Source organism: Apostichopus japonicus, chromosome 16 (assembly GCF_037975245.1).
Source record: "Apostichopus japonicus isolate 1M-3 chromosome 16, ASM3797524v1, whole genome shotgun sequence".
In the NCBI taxonomy this organism is placed as follows: Eukaryota; Metazoa; Echinodermata; class Holothuroidea; order Aspidochirotida; family Stichopodidae; genus Apostichopus; species Apostichopus japonicus.
Window position 1 is genome coordinate 43,770,897 of NC_092576.1, and position 21,441 is coordinate 43,792,337.

Genomic DNA, 21,441 nt, shown 5'->3' on the forward strand with positions numbered 1-21,441 from the left:
CTATTTTGTAGGACCTATACCGTACGTACCAGTGGCGTAGGAAGGTACTTTTGAGTGGGGGGGGGGGGCTGAAGACTGATGGCCGGCCTGGTGGAGGGGTTTAAGGGGAGGGGGGGAATTTTTTTTGCATTTCCAGGTGGCCTCAGATGCAATTTGGTGCAATATAGCACACTTCAACACCCACTCCATTTTGTAAAGAATTTTGCATTTTCACCTGCCCTTAGATGCAATTTGGTGCTTGAAATGAGATTTTTTTTCTCATTTGGAAATGAAAAAGGGGTTTTCTGACTTGCGGAGCGGGGGGGGGGGCGGAACGATACTTCCGCCCCCCCCATATTTTTCACTGGGGGGGCTATAGCCCAAAGGGGTGTTACTAAAACGAATGACAATTGCGTTATACATAACGAATGACAATATGTTGTACGCACTAAAAAATTGCGTTGACTAAAACGAATAAAACGCCCCAGTTTGTACAGTTGTGTACTGCATCAAAACATTGATAGCAGTACCAAACAGGTGTACCTCTAACACTAACAGTCTATGACTAACACAAATGTGTAGACTCACTAGACTGTACTTCATAAATTAACATCCTATAGGCTACACAAGGTACCGATTACTATATCTCACTGGTGAAGCAGCTAAGCTATAATGTACGAGTACGATGTCCTAAATCAGAAATTAGGAGAGGTTAGGAGACACTGAAAAACACCGAACTAGCTCGTTGGAGAATATACTACCTGAACTTCTGGTTTTAGCATCGACTGGAATTTAATTTTCAGGTGTGAAAGCTGTCAAAATAATCTGTCACCTCTGTGGCATTGGTATTCATTAATGGATTAATATTAGTGACGAGTGTAAGAACAAGGAGAGGGTACGTCTCGTCCAAACAAACATTAGGGTTAGGCTGTATGTGATAGGGCTGATACCTAGGCCATACTTGTACTAGGCCTACTACTACTAGTAGTAATACCTAAGGCTAACGTAACAAACTGTTACTAAGTGGAGACTAATGTTAGTTCCTTTCATGTATCAATTCACGTACTGTCAGTATGTAACAAGTGTAGAATAGAGTGTAGGCTAGTGTGTAAATTTCCAACATCAAATTCAAAGACCAGCCCACTGTTCCACTAGGCCTGCAATCACACAGATTATAATAAGGCTAGGCCTACTCAAAGTTGTGCAAGTGACTTACTGGAGCCTTGTCTAGACCTAAAGTCCATCAACATTAAAATGTAGGATATCACTAATCTCTGTTTGGTGACCACATCAACCAAAGTATTAACCAGCAATTGCATCTATGTTTAACTAAATAAGCTAGCCTAACACTAAGAGACCATGTCACAATATGTTACAAAAAGCAAAGAAAAGCTGCATAAGAATTCAATATTACTGCAGAGTGAAATAAGCCACATTGCTAATGGTGTTGGTGTAGTAGACTTAGCCTAGTGTAGCATGGTGGGCTCATAATTGATGCACTTAAGGATTTGATCAACGATGTCATATCAAGGCAAAATCCAAATCAATCAACTGTTTGCGTTTTTCATATGTGTAGTTACTAAGAAATGTATTGATAGAGAATATTATGTCCAGTCCAAACAATACAAAACAATGATTACAGTACAGTGTTTTCCTGTAACATATTTTGCAGTTGTGCAGATCTAAAGTTGCTATTTCATGCTGCGATTCAGCATAAGGAAGGGTCTTTGAGGCCAATTCTTGACCAATTATATAACCATCTGAGAGCTGTGAGAGTGTTTTTTTTTTACTTTAATTATAAGGATAAGATGTGTCTCTTATTCAACATATATGTTATGTATTCAACAATTTAGATGCTTCAACTTGCCAAAAGCCAATTTACATCAAATAGAAATAATGTTCTGTTCTTGCTTCTTATCCATCTTGGCAGCTATGTAATTGTTCTGGGAGGAAATTGCGGGTTTCAGGAGACAGAGGTCGACTGTTTCTGTCGGTACCGTGAATCTGAATAAAGAGCAATTCATTATGACGTCGATGGATAATATAGACTTAATAGATAAGAAGTCCTGCCGGGTGGTCGGTGAGTCAATTTAAAAATACATGTCTGAAAATAATAATGTCTCATGACATCCCTTTACAGTAGTTGACCTTCTTCGCATCGAAGAACACGAGGCGATTAGGGATTAGGGTCTAGTCTGGTCATGGTGTGATTAAAAGCCGCTTGGTGATGGATAAAAGTTGAACAGTTCAAAAGGATAATTGATGCAATTGGGTGATGATTGTTTATATGTATTTACACTAGTTAGTTATACAGTTGCTCTGTGCTTTGCCTTAAGACTTACACCAGTCTGATAAATATGCGATAGTGAAGAGATCTCCAGTGGCATTAAACCTTAGAAGCTTCCACTGTTCAAAGGTTGATCACCCATCCTAAAATGTGACCATCCTTCTTATTTGAGTTCAGTTTGATAATTTCTACATGTGTGCTGTACGAATCGTACAGCATGAGTTATCTGAGTCTAAAGGCCTGGTCACACTTTATACGTAGTAAATACTAGGGTGCGTCGGTATACCGATACCAGGTATACCTGGTATTATAATTTCACTCATAACCTTACTGACGGTACTGAAATGATCTGTCATCAAATCTTGGAATAAGTTGCTGCGAAAGGAAAAACATTGATGTGAAAGTTGTCGTCATAAAGCCGCAAATACATTAGTAGGCTAGACTAGTGTCCATACGGTTCATGCTAGTGTTTGGAAGTACAGTTATCGCTGTAAGTAGCGGTTCCACGAAAATTCCTGGTATACCCGGTAATACCAGGTATTCTTCAGCGGGTATATCGGTATCTGTTTTTGCTTAATACCGACACACCCTATGTATGATGCTGCAGATGCCTTGTTTCTATTTGCTTTCTTTATCAGTTTGAGGGAGGTTTTTGTTCTTTTTCTTAAGTTTGACCAAGTTTTGAAAGATCAACTTTATACTCAGTGCTTGGTGGGTTTGGCAAAATTGATAAATTCAGTGCACAATGCTATTGTTAATACACGAGACCTCTGTGTTTTCTGCTCGAATTTTCCTTCAGAGAATTCACCTTTTTTTTTTATCTTTTTGTATTTTTTGGCAGTTCATAGAGCAGAAATCTTAAGCCCAGAGGTAAAGACAGTAAGAGCAGTCCATTTGTTACCATCTGCCTTGGAAAAGAAAAATTTGCGACCTCGGTGATCGAAAAATCACAGAATCCGGAATGGAACGAAGACTGCGAATTGTAAGTGATGGCAAGAAAACTATTGAGTAGCACAATTATGAATCTTCTGAAATCCAATGGAACTGTGTTGACGTGTGTCGTTGAAAAAAACAATATATATTCATCTGTTTTATGGGAGGGAGGTAAACAGGTTTGAGCAATTTATGTCCTTGAGAAGAGTTCCCAAAATGCTGAGTAGTCTACTTATCTGGTATATAGTGAGGACTATATAATAATTGAGTGGGCAAGTGTAGTTGGGAGGGTCTGAGTGGGGGGGGGGGCAGCGAATGGGGGTTAGAGCGAGTGGAGGGTTGTTAAAAAATAACAATAGGACAGAAAATCAGAAATGTTCATGAAACTAGAAATGATGCATGGGAGTGGGTCATGTGTTAGATTCTCACATGATGCAGGGACAGGAAATTAATGAGGAAAATTAGGAATTGGGAAAGATTTAAAAAGAACCACTGGAAAAAAGAAACACATTTAGGCACTTTGGGTGAGGGAGGTTGGGAGTGTAGGGGCATTGTTGTGACTAGTCACAACCTGGTGTTACTGTTCGGTGGTAAAAAAATGACCAGCAGCTCATTCTGGGCCTAGTATAGCGGGGGTGCTAATGTCGCGAGCGAGGCAGGTATTAAATACTAACTATGGAGACGATTTTTTTTTTGGGGGGGGGGGGGATATTCCATTAATTTGGGAGTTAACATACCCATAATCAACATGTGTAAAAAATAATCTTCGAAAACCTACTATAACCCATCAAAAAAGACCACGAAAATGGACATTTTGGGTAGTCACGTGACATGAACCTCTGGAATGCATGTGGACTCATGGCATGAGATACTCCGGGTGCTGAAAAATCTTTCCGCTTGGATCTCACAAAATTGTTCCAAAGTCGGAAATCTATAAAAGCTGATGCTTTTGTTGGGTGAGGTATAACTGCAACCTCCAACAACACAGAATTGTGGCATTTCGGGGGAAAAGGAGTAATATCGTTGATGTTTGTGGCAGCTCAAGTATACAACTTTACACACGATATTTTTTTTTTGGGGGGGGGGGGATATTCCATTAATTTGGGAGTTAACATACCCATAATCAACATGTGTAAAAAATAATCTTCGAAAACCTACTATAACCCATCAAAAAAGACCACGAAAATGGACATTTTGGGTAGTCACGTGACATGAACCTCTGGAATGTCTGAAAACAAATATTGACCCAATGGAGCCTCTGGTCACCGTGTGACGTCATTGTTTGTATACCGCGAAAATCAAACGCTGATATAGGCACTGTTTATACACAGATAGCGAACAATTGTACTGTATTTGACTTCCAATTTCGAGCGTTTGAAAAGCTGTTAGCTTAAAACAAGAACACATGAAGGTAAACAAATAGTTTTAAGACAATTTTAAGAAGAACATTTAGTTAAATTGGTTATTTTATTAGCAAAATTTCCACTCAAATGGAAGCATCTTTTACATAGCGGAGCGTCAATAGGTCCGTACAGTACAATATACTGTAGAACACGCAAGCAGCTTGGTGATTCCGTAATACAATTTGATCGCAAGGTACCGTAAACTGAACAGAAGAATTGACCTAAAAGATGCCTCATGCGTGATATGTGACGGAAAATGGCTTACGTTACTTTCAACAAATTACCAAAAAGACACTAAACATAATCGAACAACTACAAGAAGACGCTGGCCTGAATCGACCAGGATATAGCATATACATAACTAAGCTTCAGCTGAACATAGTACTTACTCGTTTTAATATCCAAAAGTACAAACACAGAAAAAGTATCCTTTCAATAAACCAAATTTAGCAGTGAATATCCAAATCCACGTTTCTCGTTCAATCCTGGGCGAAATACTGCCGTGACTCTGTGTAATTCCATAAAGTTAGGTCTAGTTGAAACAGGCCTTGACCAGTAACATCCCAAAATCACAAGACATTCACTAACGAAATAAAACGTCTGATCGCTACGTAGAACCGTTTTTATTCAACTCCTTGGACCATGCAGATGCCGGAATAAACATAACGGACAATATAACACAATGTATCACGAAATCACGATACTGGAATACAACAAATGATTTAGATAAATGCGATGAAATCCTAACATGACTAGTTACACATGCTGTGAGTTGTAACACACTACATGTACTAACATTGCTACCCTAGGCACGGTATATACACGGTCATCTCTTACAGTAAATATTAAACTGTCAATTGCGTAATGTTACATGTAAGGACGTCCAGAGCTTGTTTACGAGGAGACTTGAAAGGGTGAAGTTCACATTAGCTATGTCCGACACAGCTATCGACGGTATATAATTTTCGCAGAATGAGACATTAGCAGCATACACAGAGGCAGGGTCATGCATGTGGACTCATGGCATGAGATACTCCGGGTGCTGAAAAATCTTTCCGCTTGGATCTCACAAAATTGTTCCAAAGTCGGAAATCTATAAAAGCTGATGCTTTTGTTGGGTGAGGTATAACTGCAACCTCCAACAACACAGAATTGTGGCATTTCGGGGGAAAAGGAGTAATATCGTTGATGTTTGTGGCAGCTCAAGTATACAACTTTACACACCAAAAGTATTGTTGTGAGTGAGGTATACAAACAGTGACGTCACATGGTCACCTGATTTCTTCGGAATGTTGCAGGAATGTCTGAAATAGGTTTCATAAAAAGCTGACTTTTCTTCCCATTTTTCACGTATTTAACGTCCGAAATTGGTAAAGTTAATTACAGCAATGTAATTGGAGTGAGTTAAGGATTACATACATACAAAATGGTGGGATTTTATGTTCATCGAAAAGTCTCCATAGTTGGTCTTTAAGCTCCTCCCTCGTAAATATCTTAACATATCAGGAGACATGGTAAATGGTATTCAATATTAAAAACTAGATACATTGGGAACAGTCATTTCAAGGGGAACCTGTAACCTGCCATGAAAAGAGATTTGACATGTCATGTTTGTTGGTCATTATTAAAGATGTGACTGTAGGGTGTAATGACTGGAGGGCGACAAGGAATAAAGACCTCTGCTCTGTGTGATGCTGTTACAGACACATAAAAAGATGACCGTAGAAGGACGGAAATTACTGGTGTCTGGAGTATGTACAGCTATAGAAAGGTTACCAGGTTGCTTGTGATATATGGCAGAGTGGAAATGTTGTGAGGAGACAGGTTAGCTAATCTCTTGAATTAGCCCCCCCCCCCCCTCTACCTGTTAAGGTTTCTGTTATTCTTAGTAACCTTACCTCGCTGATGTGTGCATATACATGTTAATGTACAAAGTTTACCAAGTTTCTCATTATAATGACCTGTAATATGATTTGAGTCAGCTTTATCCTCATCTCACAGAATTGTCCGTCCAAGGGACTCCAAGCTGGAACTGACAGTGCTCCACCAAGATTTCTTCCTGGAGAGGTTCCTGGGGAAAGTTGAGATCCCCCTCATGGAGGTAGAAGCTGCACCAAAGAGATCAATTAGAGGGTAAGCTCATCAACTCTCCTGCTGACAGCCTGTCCCCCTTTCCCCTCTCCCCTCCCCCTTCCCCTTTCCCCTTTCCCCTTCCCCCTCTCCCCCTCTCCCCTCTCCTCTCTCCCCTCTCCCCTCTCCCCTCCCTCTCATCTCTCCCCTCTCCCCTCTCCACTACCCCCTCTCCTCTGTCCACTCTCCCCCTCCCCCTCCCCCCTCTAACATTCGCTTTTTGGAATAAAGTGACCAATGGAATACAAAGTAATGTCCCTTTAAAGTTAGTTTTTGGAATAAAGTGATGGACTGAAAACAATTAATGTCCCTTTCAAATTTTTTGGGGGGAATAAAGTGACCAATGGAATACAATTAACGTCCCTCTTAAAATTAGTTTTTGGAATAAAGTGAACAACTGAAGACAATTTACGTCCCTTTGATATTTTTTGGGGGTTTAAGTGACCAATGGAATACAATTAATGTCCCTTTTAGAATTAGTTTTTGGAATAAAATGACCATTGTAGCTATCATTACCTTGGTTAATACTTGTTAACCGGTTGACATCTGTTCTGGATTTAATTTGTAACAATTAATTTTGTTTAATGTCAATATTTTCACACCTTTGATGAGCCAACTGCTGGCACATCCCTTAGAGCAATCACAAACAGATATTGTTAAATGTGTGTGTCACTGTTGAGAAATGTATATTTCAAACTCAGCATGTATCTAGCTTGTACGTCGCAAGATGGCAACTAACCAGATCTAGTACTGTTACCACAGTACAGTATTTCCTCATATGGAGTGCAGCATAGTTTACTGCTGAGGTTTCGATTTGTAAATATTTCCGCACCACTGGTTCTGCGCAAACAACAGACTTTTAAGACTTGGATAATAAAAACAAGGAATTTACGAGTCAACCTGGACTCTCAACTCTGAATTGGTACAAGGTCTGCATGTGTGACCGCGATGTTTTGTAAGAATTTTGGGTCTTAAAGTAGCAACCAAACTCCAGTTGAATTTATAGCTGTGTACACATTTTTTTTTTGTTATTTAATGGCTGAATAGTCCAAACAGGTTCTCGACCTATAAAATGATATTTGTGGCTGCAGATGTTTGTCCAAAATTATTTGTTCACTCTTAACAAGATTTAATGGGGTGTATATTCTGGTGGGACAGGATTTGATTTGATTTGATTATCCGCAATGATAGTTGACAAGACTTCCCCATCTAAATTTTTTTGTCCTTTACTCAAGATATGGGTGATTGAATGAAACTTAATTTGGCTGGTTAAACCCTCGATTCTTCCGTGCGAAGGATCCCCCCATTGATGGTGTGAGATGTCATAACAATGGTCTGTGATGTCATAACGATGGTCTGTGATGTCATAACAATGGTCTGAGATGTCATAACAATGGTCTGTGATGTCATAACCATGGTCTGTGATGTCATAACCATGGTCTGTGATGTCATAACAATGGTCTGTGATGTCATAACAATGGTCTGTGATGTCATAACGGCAAATATTCTTCCAAAGCTTTGCTTTCCTACGACACTGTTAACTGATGCATCTTGGAATGTTTCCTCAGCTGTGCAGGTTCTCTGTAAATGTAGAGTGTCATCGAAATTTGATTATGTTTCAGAAATAGTTTTACCTCTGTGTTTAAGAGACTTGAATATTATGAAGAAAAATAAAAACCCTCAGGTGAAGATTGCAAAGGAATATTTAAAGAGGGACAGGCTCCTTTGGAATACCTCTCTCACAATCTGGTCAGATTGAAGGGGGGAGGGTGGGATGGGGGAGAGGGGTGGCATGTTCAGCTAAGGGTCTCTTTGGAGTAACATCTCATGATATTGCTGGATGAAAGTATATAACATGTGTGTCTGTCTATTAATGTATTTTGTGAGTTTTTCTCTCTCTTTTTCTTCCATTTTATCAAGATGGTACAAATTATTAGGAAAAGGCAACAAAACCAAAAAGGAAGATAAAAACCGAGGAGAAATAGAAATCACAGCACAGATGAAGGGAGACTCAAATAGGAGTATCCTACCTACGGCCATCAACGTAAAGAGTGAGTGACCGCGTCCGACAAACCTCGGAATATTATTATTAGTAGATGACCAACGACACACTGGCCTCTGCGTCTAGCCCGCTGAAAATGTTTACCAGAGGCACGCTCCCAGGAGGGTCTCACCCCCCCCCCCCACCCTCCAAATACCTTCCTTAGGTTGAGGAATGTTAGATTAGGTAATGAATCGCTCCAATGAGGTCAAATGTGTCGAGGAAGGTCGTAAGGTGTTTAACCATGGGTGACCATTTTGTGACATTATAGCATATTTGCCAGCAGTACATATATCCTTAACAAATTTACTTTGGAGGATATCAAATTTTCTTGTTACATTTTTTGGGGTGGGGTTATGGGGGTGGGGGGGTTGAGTGAAGGAAGGGTTCTATTTCTTCCTTGTAATATGTCAATAATATTTAACAATTAGCAGTGAACTAATGTAAAGAGGTAGAGCAAATATAACTTAAATGAATTGTTTTGAGTGAATCGGTTATAATTGAAGCACAACTAATATGTTGTACACACTGTCCATATGTATTATGTAGCTAGTGATACTAGCAGCATTGTCAGTATGTTCTACACACTGTCCATGTATTATGTATTTGAACAGCATTATTATAGTATTTTCTACACAGTGACCATGTATTACATAGCTAGCAGCATTGTTATAGTATGTTGTACACACTGTGCCTGCGTATTATATAGCTAGTAATACTAGCAGCATTGTTACAGTATGTTGTACACAGTGACCATGTATTATATATTGAGCTGCGTTGTTACAGTTTGTTGCATTTAAGTTTTCACATGTACATGTATATGGTATACATGTAGATCATTGAATCAAAAGCAATATGTAAAGCCAAACATAGCAAATATTGGTTAAAAACTCTTCTTTGTAAACTGGACAGTTGTGCAAAGACATCTTGTTATCAATGTATCGATTATTATATTATGATCTACTTTTGCAGGTTTTGCCAGACTCGATGTCCATCCGTTGAGGAAAGCCGCAAGTACGCCATATATTGCCAGCCACGATGACACCAGTACGAACCCATTTGCAGAAACGCCAGATGACGATAACTTAGAGGTAAATGAAATATGTTTCTACTTTCAACGTTCAACTTTATCTTACATTTTCAACTTTATCTTACATTTTCTATTGCTTCTAAAAGATATATCACAGTATTTAAAAGCCTAAAGAAATATTTTTCCCAGTGTTATGTTAATCACTTCAAGTTTAAAGCAAAAGATAAACAGTAGTTTGTTAATTTCATCGTCCAATCATGTGTGACGTCACATATTATTGCGCAATGAAATCAATTTCTTTGTAAACTGTATCTCGGGGGAGGGGGAAGGACCCACAGGGGTCTGAAAGTTGTAGGAATGTGCTTTTGTGTGTCCAAGCTGGACATTTTATTGTTTTTTAATAATTATTGTTAAGTTATTTATTTCTGTAATTCTTAGGATTCAATTTTTTTAGATTGTATTATTTTTAAGCTGTAAAAATTTTTAAGTTGTATTTTTTATGCGTTTCTGTGAAGCTGCTTTGAGATCATTCTTTTGATGTAAAGCGCTATATAAGAATAAATTATTATTATTAAATTATTATTGTATGTATTTGTACAGACTAGTGTGTATCCCTTGTTTGTGGGAAACTGCACATGTTTACTGTGAGCATCTTCAAATCGCTGCTTTATGGTACACACTTAAAACGATTCATTGTAAATAATTGTGTATTCAGAACGATGTTGTACATCACATTTTCCCAAATTTCCCATTGATTTGGATATAGCTTTAGGATACAAACATAAAACGATCTGTTCTAAATAATTGTGTAGTCAGAATGGTGTTGTACATTACGGTTTCCCCATGATTTGTGTATATATTTTTAGGGTACACACTTAAAATAATTCATTCTAAATAATTGTGTATTCAGAACCGTGTTGTGCATTACCGTTTCCCATAGATTTGGATACAGCTCAATGGTACACACATAAAGCGAGTCATTCTAAATAATTGTGTATTCAGAACCGCGTTGTGCATCACAGTTTTCCATTGATTTGTATCTTTACGGTACACAAAATTAAAACGATTCGTTCTAAATAATTGTGTATTCAGAACCGTGTTGTGCATTACGGTTTCCCATTGATTTGGATATAGCTTTACGGTACACACTAAAAGATTTTTTCTAAATAATTGCGTATTCAGAACCGTGTTGTGCATCACATTTCCCATTGATTTGTATATATACCTTTACGGTACACACTTAAAACGATTCTTTATAAATATTTGTGTATTCAGAACCGTGTTTAGCATTACGGACTCCCATTGATTTTGATATAGCGGGTCTCTGCCTCGCAGGACATACCCAAACCACCGAGGGGAGTGAATGAACCGCAAAAGAGTCCAATGTCCAGGCTCTCGGCTAGCAGCCCTCAGAAGGAACAATCACCAACATTCCAGAGGCAGGGAATGGGAAGGAAGATCGTGAGGACTTCCATCAGAAAGGACAAGGTAGGCTTATAGAAATGGAAAGTTATAAAAAATACTTGGTTTAATCAGCTGCATGAGTCCAATTTGAAAAAAAAAAGACTTCTGAGTTCGATGATCATATTTAAGTAACGCAACGGTGCAGTTCATGTCTTACCAGTCAGAAAAAAAATGAAAATGGTCTTTATTTACTTTTTTAGATTGGACCAGGAGTGGTCTAAAAGGTGTCCAAAAATGTTTAGAGCAATGAAAAGATATGGAATAAATAACTTTCTCAGGATTAATATCCTTTAATTTGGTGAAAAGTACCTAGAGCAATGTGAGGAGTGGGGGGGGGGGGGGGGATTAGCTTTATCAATTTAGTATCTCATTTTGAGAGTTCCTAACTCTGAAAGTTCCGTAGAATTGCAGACTAAACGCAAAATTGTCCGTTTTAAGAAGATAGAGATGAATGAATCCAATATATAATAATACAAGTGTGGAAATTAAATGATTATTGTCTTGCAGTACTTATTCACTATGTAAACATGACCATTAATAGTTCAAGTTTGAACCTCATAGCATTCTATAGATTATTTTGAATGAATAGAATTATTTTTTTGATAAACAATCACTTGCTTTTGAGGCCGAGCTATAAAATAATACTTCCATTCATATTCCTTGTAACTGTGTTAAAGGGCCTTTGAACGACTGTCGTTGATGTGTTTGGCTATAATAATGTTGATCGATTGATTGGTTGATATGTGTGTATATATATATATATATATATATATATATATATATATATATATATATATATATATATATATATATATATATATATATAAATGAATCGTTTACATCATTTTGCAACTGCTAAAAGATATGGATAATGATATAATAAACTAAATATGGACAATCTAATGCAATTCATATTAACTACTTTAGCCCACCAACTTTTATGGATTGTAGATTATTGACAAGCATTTACTATTTCGACTTGTACATCAGAAAACAACATATCACATTATGTGTACCTTTAATCTGTGGTATTAAACATACCGTGTTCAGTGAAATATTGTCAGGAGTTAGACCGGACACGTCTTCAATTATAAATACTACATGTTTCGCTCCAAATGACACTTAACTAAACATATAACTTTAATGACAAGTTGCATCAAAGCTGACAAATGGATGAAAATACAGTCAATTGGCGATGTTAAATATAAACTAGAAAAAATAGCCGGCCATTTAATGAATTAACCGTTAATCTATTGATGATACAAAGGAATATGTGCTCAGTGGGTGGCCGTGTAGAGAACTTGGGTTCTGCCCCCCCCCCCTAATATGTTAAAAAAAGGCCCTGTATATACGTATATTCACAGGGCTCCTATATTTTTTAGTAAAACATTGTTGCACTGAAACAGGAGCTAATAATGAAAATGATAGGCCTACATAAAACACATAGACGTATGACTATAGTTAAGAACCGTAGTTTCGCATCAGACTTCTACAAGCAGATTCGTAGTCTGCCGTTTTTCTAAAACTACCACCATTCTATAGCTGTTTTTGCGTATTCCACGAACTGTTAGGGGTCGGCGATACTAAGTAAACTTTAAATTTTTATTTTCCCACATTACATTTGCAAATTTAACTTAACTTAACATAAAACATACCTTGTATTTAAAACTACCATCAGGAGATGTAGCACAGCGTCTTTAATGTATGCACGAATTTTATTTGGTTCGGTCTGGATAATACTAACAGCAACATTTAGTGTTAATGACACCATTCATGTATGCTGACAATATTTGCGATGGTAACTGTAAATTTGTAACACAAAATAGTCGACCAACTTTTGTTAATGTTTTAACGAGATATTGGTGACGTGATGTAAGTTTTTGTCTAGTTCTATTTGTTGTTTGCTTATTCGTGGGTCTGTTTGTGTTGTGAGATTAACTAAACTCGCAGAAATTTAAGCCGGCAACTGACAAATATATTCAATGAGAGATAATGGAGAGATAAAAGACTGCCCGATCCTTTCTCTATTATTATTGATCAAAAATCCTTGGACTTCGAAAGAATATATCACCCACACCTCTACTCCACCCCACACCAGATACGACCGCCCCCAGATATGACGCCTCCCCCCCCCCACCCGCCCTTTCAAGCGCTCTTCATAAGTCGGACAAGCCTTCTACTGAAGGTATGTTAAAAATGATCGATTATTTCCAATACCTGAATAACTAAACTTAATGAATTGATAATGTAAGGACAAATCCTTGCATGATTGACAATTTGTAAACGTATTTCCTTCAGGGAGAGTTGGAAAACATGTCATATTGCATCATATATATTTTGTCTGTCTTAACAGTTTGAGTGGGTTGAAAAGAATGAAACTGAGTCGTACTTAAACTTGTTTATTTGCTGTTGCCCCAATGTAAGAATTTACAGCCGGTTTCCGATTGAGGGCTTGACTTCATAATGGAACCTATTCTGAGACTTGATATACTGTATGCAATATAGTAACAATTAAAAAAGGATGTAGTGACAAATGACTGAATATATTTCTTTCTCTGATTATAGTTTATATGAATGTCTGATGCCCTCATCGATACCCCTCGGACCATCTCTGTCCACACTGAAATATCGGAGAGTGGAAGGTAAAGTTCTTATTCATTAATCGATTAGATGACTTTTCATGTGTCATGTTGTTTACATATCAAACCATTCCCGTAGTCATGTTTTTACTGTGTTTTGTTTAAAGGTGGGATCGCTCGTAATTTCCTCGTAAATTCTGTCCTTCACACCACCCGATTCAAAAATAATATCAATACTACCCTCTACCGGTTCGTCGCTGTTGTCTTGTAATATCTTAGCAATCCCGTATTTACGGCTAGTAAGCAATAAACGGGTTTGGTTACCTGAAGCGGTGGCCTTGGCGAAATTCCTGCATAGTTTCTTGTCTGTGGCAGTGTCAGTACAGGGAGTTGTTATGGAACAACTCCCTGGTCAGAATAGTATCATGGAGCTATAGGTAGTAGCCTATGCGGTAAATTATTACGCCGCGTTTTCGTGTGTGTTGTGTGATAAAAAAACTGGGTTTTTTTACGTTCAGAACTTTTCACAACTAGTGGGCTGTACAGTATAGGTGTAATAGTTTGACCAGGCAGCTGCTACTCCAGCAGGTCCCTGCTTTTACTCTTTTAGGCCTACATGGTGAGCAGTCGAAGTCCGAACTGTTCGGATGCCCTGGTTTCGTAGTTGATTCACTGATTTGGAAAGCTCTGCATGCTTTATGCTGTATCGAATATCAGAAGTTTAGCCTATAGAAGTACAGTAACCTAATGCTATTTTACTGTAAAAATCCATTGTATTTCAAACCTTTACAGATGCGCCAGTCTTGTACTAACATGAGTGAAGTATTTGAAATGTTGTAACCGAAGTCGCGAGTCGACATTCTTTCACAGCTCAAGAAACTAATAGTGAACGTTATGTCTGATACACACTGACTCGTGTCACAAAAAGACAAACGCGAATTAGTGAAAAAAAAATGACTGAAGTGATTAGAACATTGGGTATCAAACGTATGGTCAAGTCCGTCATGTGTGAACAATTGGTATTTCAGCCAATTATACATAGACACAGTACATTGTATTTTATATATAAATGTTAGTTATATATCAGGAGGGAAAGTCAAAGCATTTTATGTCATATATACAGTATATAGATAAATATGTATATTTAATTATTTTTGGACTCCTGGCAACGGGCCCTATAGGCGATCACAGAGCACTTGCCCTAGCTACACCCCATCCTCCTAACCGGTGCACGTAAACCCTGTCCTTGCAACCCTTTGACCCGAATTAAGAATAACGAAACTTGAACGGAAAAGGGAAGGAAAATACGTTGCCATGAGGGCGGCTCCACCCTCTTTAGAAAGGATTGGCAAAAGGGGAATAAGTACATGAACAATAAATTAATAGTTAATTCCATTGAAAAGTGACTCGCTGAACATCGGCCGTCAAAGCAAAAACATTTTTTTTTCTAATTCACGTCAGTTTATTGCTTTCCAGCGTACTGTACTCCAGAATTGACTATCCTGCTTCTTGTTCCGAACGGCTCCCAACCAAATGACAAAAACTCGGCAACGGGCTTGGGTTACCCAGCCCCACCATGGGGCACCTCATCACGACTGACTCGTATTACAACTCGAAACTTTAACTGAAATTGGATTGAATTTGAAGGAAAAAAATACTAGCTGTCTGCATGGATCATATTTATCTATACTATTGTGTGACCATATATGCGTACGGGCTCGAGTCAACCAGGAGGGACACTGGTGGGGGGGGGAGCCTTTTTTTCTTGCCTCAGAAATTAAACATTGCCCGGAAGTTCCTAGCACGATTAATTCATTTCAAACTTTGACGGCAATGTAGGACAAAGAGAACCATATAGGCCTATGCCTGACTATAAGATCATTGAACCATCACGAACAACTCCGAATAATCTTCCATTTGCCGATTCATGACACTGGGAAGTAAGGGGTGGGGGGGGGGATCGGGGCTTTCCATTTGATCCGCAAGTATGGTGAACGGTCACCACAACAAGGGTGTTTACTGTAGCTTGGGACTAGCACGGGGAGACTTGTCAACCTTGTGAACATTTTTTGGGGGGTGAGATGTGGGTACGGGGGGGGAGTCGGGAAACTAAAAAATACAGGGTAAACAGATGGGAGGAAAGAGGTCAAAAAAGAAAGATGAAGAAAGATGAAAAGACAGATGAAGGGATGGAGGAAGAAAGTAAAGAAAAAGTGGAGATGGAGGCTATGGGTAGAGATAGATATGATATGAAAGTACAGAGAAAAGAAAACCAAGAGCAGAAAATGGAGATCACTGGGATACTGTCAAATACACAAGAAGAATATACAGTCTAAGTACTGGAATTAAATAATGCGCCACATAAATACAGCTTTATGACATCAAAAAATCAAAGGGGAAGGATATAATGTTTCAAGGATGCTGGAAAATAAGACACAACAGAAGATGATTATGGTTTCTGATCTATTAGGCTTTTTCTCTCTACTGCTACAAGGATGTAAGAGACCACAGGGACTCACACAATTCTTTAAGCTGTGATGACCTCTGACCCGTACTATGCCTAACTGTTATTTTGCCAGGAAATAAATACACCAGTGCATGAGAGGAGGTGAGAGACAGGACGGATTGATCGTGTCTATAGGGGTGTTTAATATACAAGTGATTCAAGAAGATAGATGTAAAATGTAGCATCGTTTGAACACTTCAAAGGGGAAACCCTCCCCACCCCCCACACCCTCCCCCACGTTCAAATCATATCCCCTCCTAGCAACGGAAATGAACACCAGTATAAATAAACCGATACAGATATTTATACACATTGTGCTTGTAGGCCTATATACAATAATACAAAGCTGGCCATTCTCTGATTGTTACTCCTTGATTGAATTTCCCCAACCTTGCCCACCTTGACTTAGAGGGTGGCCAAGCTCCTGATTCACAGTCATAGCTACTATCGAACAAAATGGACGAAAGCAATTTATCTCAATCTGGTGATGCAGATGTATCAATAGCTGCTAATCCAACGTTTGTGAATGTCGCACAACCTGTCAACAAAAGTCTGGGAAAAGTGCTTGCCCCTGCCATATGTATGATCTCTTTTGTTCAGGATCATGTAAATGTGGCAATGTGTATTCGTATAGTCCAAGGTTTCTCTCCCATGCTGCTCCATATCTAATCCTACTGGTGACATTGGACAGAACATTGGCAGATGGCTTCTTGAGCAGTGTTGAAGTAACTGGATCAGAAGTATCTGTAGAGATTACATAAAACAATAGTTACTAGACTGCAAGTATCCTGCTATAGCTTCTATGGCTGTGACTAAAAATATACTTTTGTTTAGAACTTATCACACTTATGCAGCACTGGAAACTGATATTTCAATTTCAATGGTGTCATTGAGTTTAGAGGACATTGAAGTAGAAGATATTGAAGTTACAAGTATGTTGGTGAAACCAAGACCACCCTCAAGAAGTAGTTCTAGTCACAGGTCAATACCATGAAAATGGAGACTCCAGTAGAGGAACACTTTCAGCTCCCCAATCATACCATTAAAGACATGTCCCAACAGGTAACTGAATTCGTAGACTAACCATCTCAGACATAGTACACCACAGCAGAGATAGAGAGAGTGGACGGAATGCCCTAGCACCATTCAACTGAATGGGCTCAATATACAGGAAGGACATGACTAACTTTATCCTGCTCCATCTCTGTATTCTGCTATAGTTTATTCGCCCTCTCTCCTTACTTAATCCTCGCTTTGTACTCCACAGTTTATCTAAATACCTCTGCTTTCACTGACTCCTTTTGTTCAATGCACCATTAACTTCTTTCTTTGTGTTCGCCATGTCCTCTCTGTTCCAGGCTCTATTGTGTCTCTTGAATTTCCTGTTACTAGTCAGTTTGCCTCTAAAGAAGATCCTGATAATATCAGGCCCACTTACTTTTATAAATTCTCATACACATGTATGCTTTTTAGTGGATGAGCAATATGCTACCATTTTTTTGTTTTCTTTGGGAATTTAATGAGAATGAAATTGTATTATTTTTCTGATCACATCAGATCAGATATAAGATTAGCACTGCTCTTCCAGTCTGTTATTCATGCAAGGATAAACATATAAATTTACCTTCTCCTTTCTGAGTGTCAACTGATCTTTCTGTGGTGACAGCTGCTGAGAATGCCTCTGTTTGACTTTCGGCATCTTTCCGGAAAAGATGCATTTGAAACCTATTCAATGAAACAAAAAAATTGTCCGTAAATCATATAACTGAAATAGTAATTTTACTGTACACCCCAAGCTTGATTGTATGCGTAATGAATCTGGTAATGACCAAATCATTACAAACATACATGTTTTAATCATACCTACCCAAGAAAAAATATGAAAGAGAAAAGTAACAAACAAACACTTAGGCAGATTTCAATAATAACATACTGTATTGTTAACCCACATTGATTTAAACCCAGATAAGGATGAGATATTCTTTCATACTCTTCTTCAACATATCCATAAACCGTGGAACCTTTCAAGAATTGTAAGGATAATTTTGTGTTGCCCAACAACTTGAGCTCACATGTCAATGTACAATTGAATTTACTATGTAAACTTCCTGTCTTAGTGAACTGATTGGTTTCATATCGCTAAAAGATGTCCAGTCTTTTGATCAAAGTTTGATGTACACTCATTATTTACCTACTGTGTAAACTTCCTGTTTATGTGAGCAGTTGGTTTCATGAGTGAGAATTGAGATGCTAGCTTACTCCATGACATAAGCCCACCATTGTGAAAAATTCCTGTTTACATGAATAGCTTGATTTCAGACTACCATTAACGCTAGATTACTCTCCACAAGAGATAGTTTCGGCCACCAAATTTAATAGATATTATAATTTTTGAACACTAAACATCAGATCATTCACAAGAAGCTGAACAAAAACAAACATAGTACTGACTATATATTAAAAATATGATAACTTAGCACAGCATCACAAAGTATGAGCATCAGGCCTACAAAAAAAAAAACTGGTACCTTCTTACCTCCAGGCATGGCTATATAAAGGTTTATAATGGTATAGCTATATGTACTAATATGGTCCATCAATTTGTGAGGCTAATTTACCTAATTTCTTGCATAGCAGTTGGGTTCCTTCAAAAATCCCAAACACAGAAATGTACACATGATTGCTGGAATATTGGACAGACAGTCAGTGGATAACAGTATAACACCCTGTTGCCCAAATGAACCATTAAAACTTGATTGCATATATGCTGGCTGTGGCTGACCTTTAAAAACCTAAGGTCTAGTTGCATATGCAGCGGTGTGAAAACATGTGAATCAGTTAGGAGTGATTCTAAAGTATTTATATAGATGCATTATTTTTATAGGAAAAATTGCAGGTCCATGTGGTTGTACTTGTACAGCACAGTAGGCCTTCCTCACTGGTGCATATTACAAAATTAGGGAATACAGTTACTATGAACACTAAATTCAGATACTTTTTACTAATACTATATAGGCCTTAGTCCTATGTTATATGCCTAGTTAATTATGACTGGGCATACAGTAGGTGAGGCTTCATACTTAATACTTTTCTTTCAAATGCTCATTCACAAGAATTATTCTTCAAACAAGGACAGCTGATAACAATTTAGAACCTGGAGGGAGTGGGGATGAACAGATCACCTAGGCCTAGTGGTTAGAAAATATATTTCCATCAATTTGTTGAGGCAAAAACAGTTTACTTTTTGGTGATGAGAAGGCCCAGCTTTCCATGACATAAATATGAGGAGTGAAACTAAAGACCCGCAGTCCCTGTCAGTCTTCTTTAGAAAGGATATTTTAATTTTTAACTGTATACAGTACAAAGTTGCTATTCTTACGACTAGTCGTAAGAATAATTCCCGACTACGCATGCGCAGTTGCTGTTTTTATGACCAGGAGTACTATTTTTTCGACGAGGAGTAACAATAATTTCTGGTTAGGGTTAGGATTGAGGTTTAGGGTTATGTTTAAGGTTAGGGTTACCCCTACTACATGCGCAGTTGCTTTATTTACTTTACTGCGCTTGAATTTTCCTTTGTCGTAAAAATAGTTTATAAATAATTGTTATGGCTAGTCGTAAGAATAGCCACGGCCTATAGGCTACAGTATCTTCATGACAAGCATTCACAAACAGTGATGATGATGACTCAGTAATACAACTTTCTGCTATATTTTGCTAGGATATGAATGATAAAGTTAGCATACGCTAGGTCCATTGGAAAAATAATGAATGATAGGCCTAGTTTCATAGCCTAGGCTTATTTAATCATGTATGTTACAAATACAATAGCATAGTCACTGCGAAGTTCGAACACCTAAGCCTTAAAATACCCCCAAAACTATCTTCATTTTATTGACAAATATGTACGTTCATACTTGCGCACGGGTCATTTTGGAGAGGAAATAAATGTAGTTTCCTAGTTTTTAGTGATATTGGCTTTTGCTTGTAGGTTATCATGGTGAAATAGTGTATTTCTTTGGGGTGTCCGAACTTCGCATTATTCTGTACTTCGCAATACTGACAGTTACCTACCTGACCAGACCTAGGACAATACCCTATACTGTGGTACTACTATGTAGGCTATGTACTAGTGTTACCCTTAGGCTATAGTTTTAGCCTAGCTTAGCAAATCATTACCTTTTTGTGTGATCCTGAAGCAAATGTTCTGCAAAATCTGCGTTGCTAACAGAAGTCAAATCATGGACATGTTTGTAGAGTTCTTTCTCCATTTGCCAATTTACATAGGAACGTAGAAGATAGATCTTCGTGGCATCTCTTCGTCGCTGTTGTTCCTTTGAACTGATGCTTTTGTCAGGTCCATGCAACAAGGCCTTCCTCCACTTGAACCTACGCTCGTTCCAGGATAAGGCCGTTTTCTTTCGCCCGATTCTCCTTGCCCTGACCCCTTTTCCATGATTGTCACTATACTCTTGTCTAATCGAATGTATTTGTACGAAAATCGTACAGTATTCTTTACTCAAAAGGCACACAAACAACAAACTATTTTTATGAAATGGTGATACCATCTCTTTGATGTTACCGAAACACTCCATCCAGACACCTTACAGGCCTCTTATGGATTTATCTAGGTCATGGATTCAGTTTTCCCACGAGAAGTTTTTAACTATCTTATTGAATCTTGGTACAGGGCCTTTTCCCAAAATAGATTCCATTATGTCTGTGGAACATTCGAGAAGGTTCTCTCACGTGGTATGGAAGTTTCCATAGAAAGGGGATGGACTTCCAAACTCCCAACCAATCAGGGCAGATCAGTGCCAGCGCACTTATTTTTATATCGTTAAGTTAATACAGGATGGTCAGTTCATTGGCTGCCTACTGATTATGCGCAGAGGGATTTTTATGGAAGTAAGGTTTAAAAGAAAAAGGAGGTCAGAAATTTATGACTCCGTCAGCGCTCCGTGATCAGTTCGTTGCTTCGTCACCATTTCATCACTCTTTCTAATTGTTTAATTGACGGAGTCAAGTCAAATCATTGTAATTTAGTTTTATTTGTAAAGAGAATCGACAGAGAAGAAATTATACCGAA

At 38.2% G+C, this 21,441-nt stretch overlaps 3 protein-coding genes across 7 annotated transcripts in view; 2 read left to right on the forward strand and 1 right to left on the reverse strand.

Moving 5' to 3' along the window:
- LOC139983274 (uncharacterized) overlaps window positions 1-21,441 on the forward strand; it is a 147,593-nt gene that overhangs the window by 33,266 nt on the left and 92,886 nt on the right. The window lies entirely within an intron of this gene.
- Window positions 652-13,976, forward strand: LOC139983782 (rab11 family-interacting protein 1-like). Its single transcript, XM_071997558.1, has 7 exons — window positions 652-690; window positions 3,115-3,248; window positions 6,604-6,735; window positions 8,653-8,783; window positions 9,746-9,864; window positions 11,121-11,291; window positions 13,833-13,976. The coding sequence occupies exons 1-7, from the start codon at window positions 652-654 to the stop codon at window positions 13,839-13,841; spliced, it is 735 nt and encodes a 244-aa protein (XP_071853659.1). The 3' UTR covers window positions 13,842-13,976.
- LOC139983298 (uncharacterized) lies at window positions 16,035-20,893 on the reverse strand. The gene is made up of 3 exons (XM_071996761.1): window positions 20,532-20,893; window positions 17,977-18,077; window positions 16,035-17,096 (listed from the first exon to the last, which is right to left on the reverse strand). Exons 1-3 carry the CDS (start codon window positions 20,621-20,623, stop codon window positions 16,894-16,896), a joined length of 396 nt encoding a protein of 131 aa, XP_071852862.1. The 5' UTR covers window positions 20,624-20,893; the 3' UTR covers window positions 16,035-16,893.

Excerpts from the sequence above, each read along its gene's own strand:
- LOC139983782 (XM_071997558.1), top strand. The coding sequence starts at position 652 with ATGTACGAGTACGATGTCCTAAATCAGAAATTAGGAGAG. Across the intron at positions 6,736-8,652 it reads CCAAAGAGATCAATTAGAGG|ATGGTACAAATTATTAGGAA; the intron begins GTAAGCTCATCA and ends CATTTTATCAAG. Across the intron at positions 9,865-11,120 it reads CAGATGACGATAACTTAGAG|CGGGTCTCTGCCTCGCAGGA; the intron begins GTAAATGAAATA and ends ATTTTGATATAG.
- LOC139983298 (XM_071996761.1), bottom strand. The coding sequence starts at position 20,623 with ATGGAGAAAGAACTCTACAAACATGTCCATGATTTGACTTCTGTTAGC. Across the intron at positions 18,078-20,531 it reads CTTCAGGATCACACAAAAAG|GTTTCAAATGCATCTTTTCC; the intron begins GTAATGATTTGC and ends TTCATTGAATAG. Across the intron at positions 17,097-17,976 it reads TGACACTCAGAAAGGAGAAG|ATACTTCTGATCCAGTTACT; the intron begins GTAAATTTATAT and ends TAATCTCTACAG.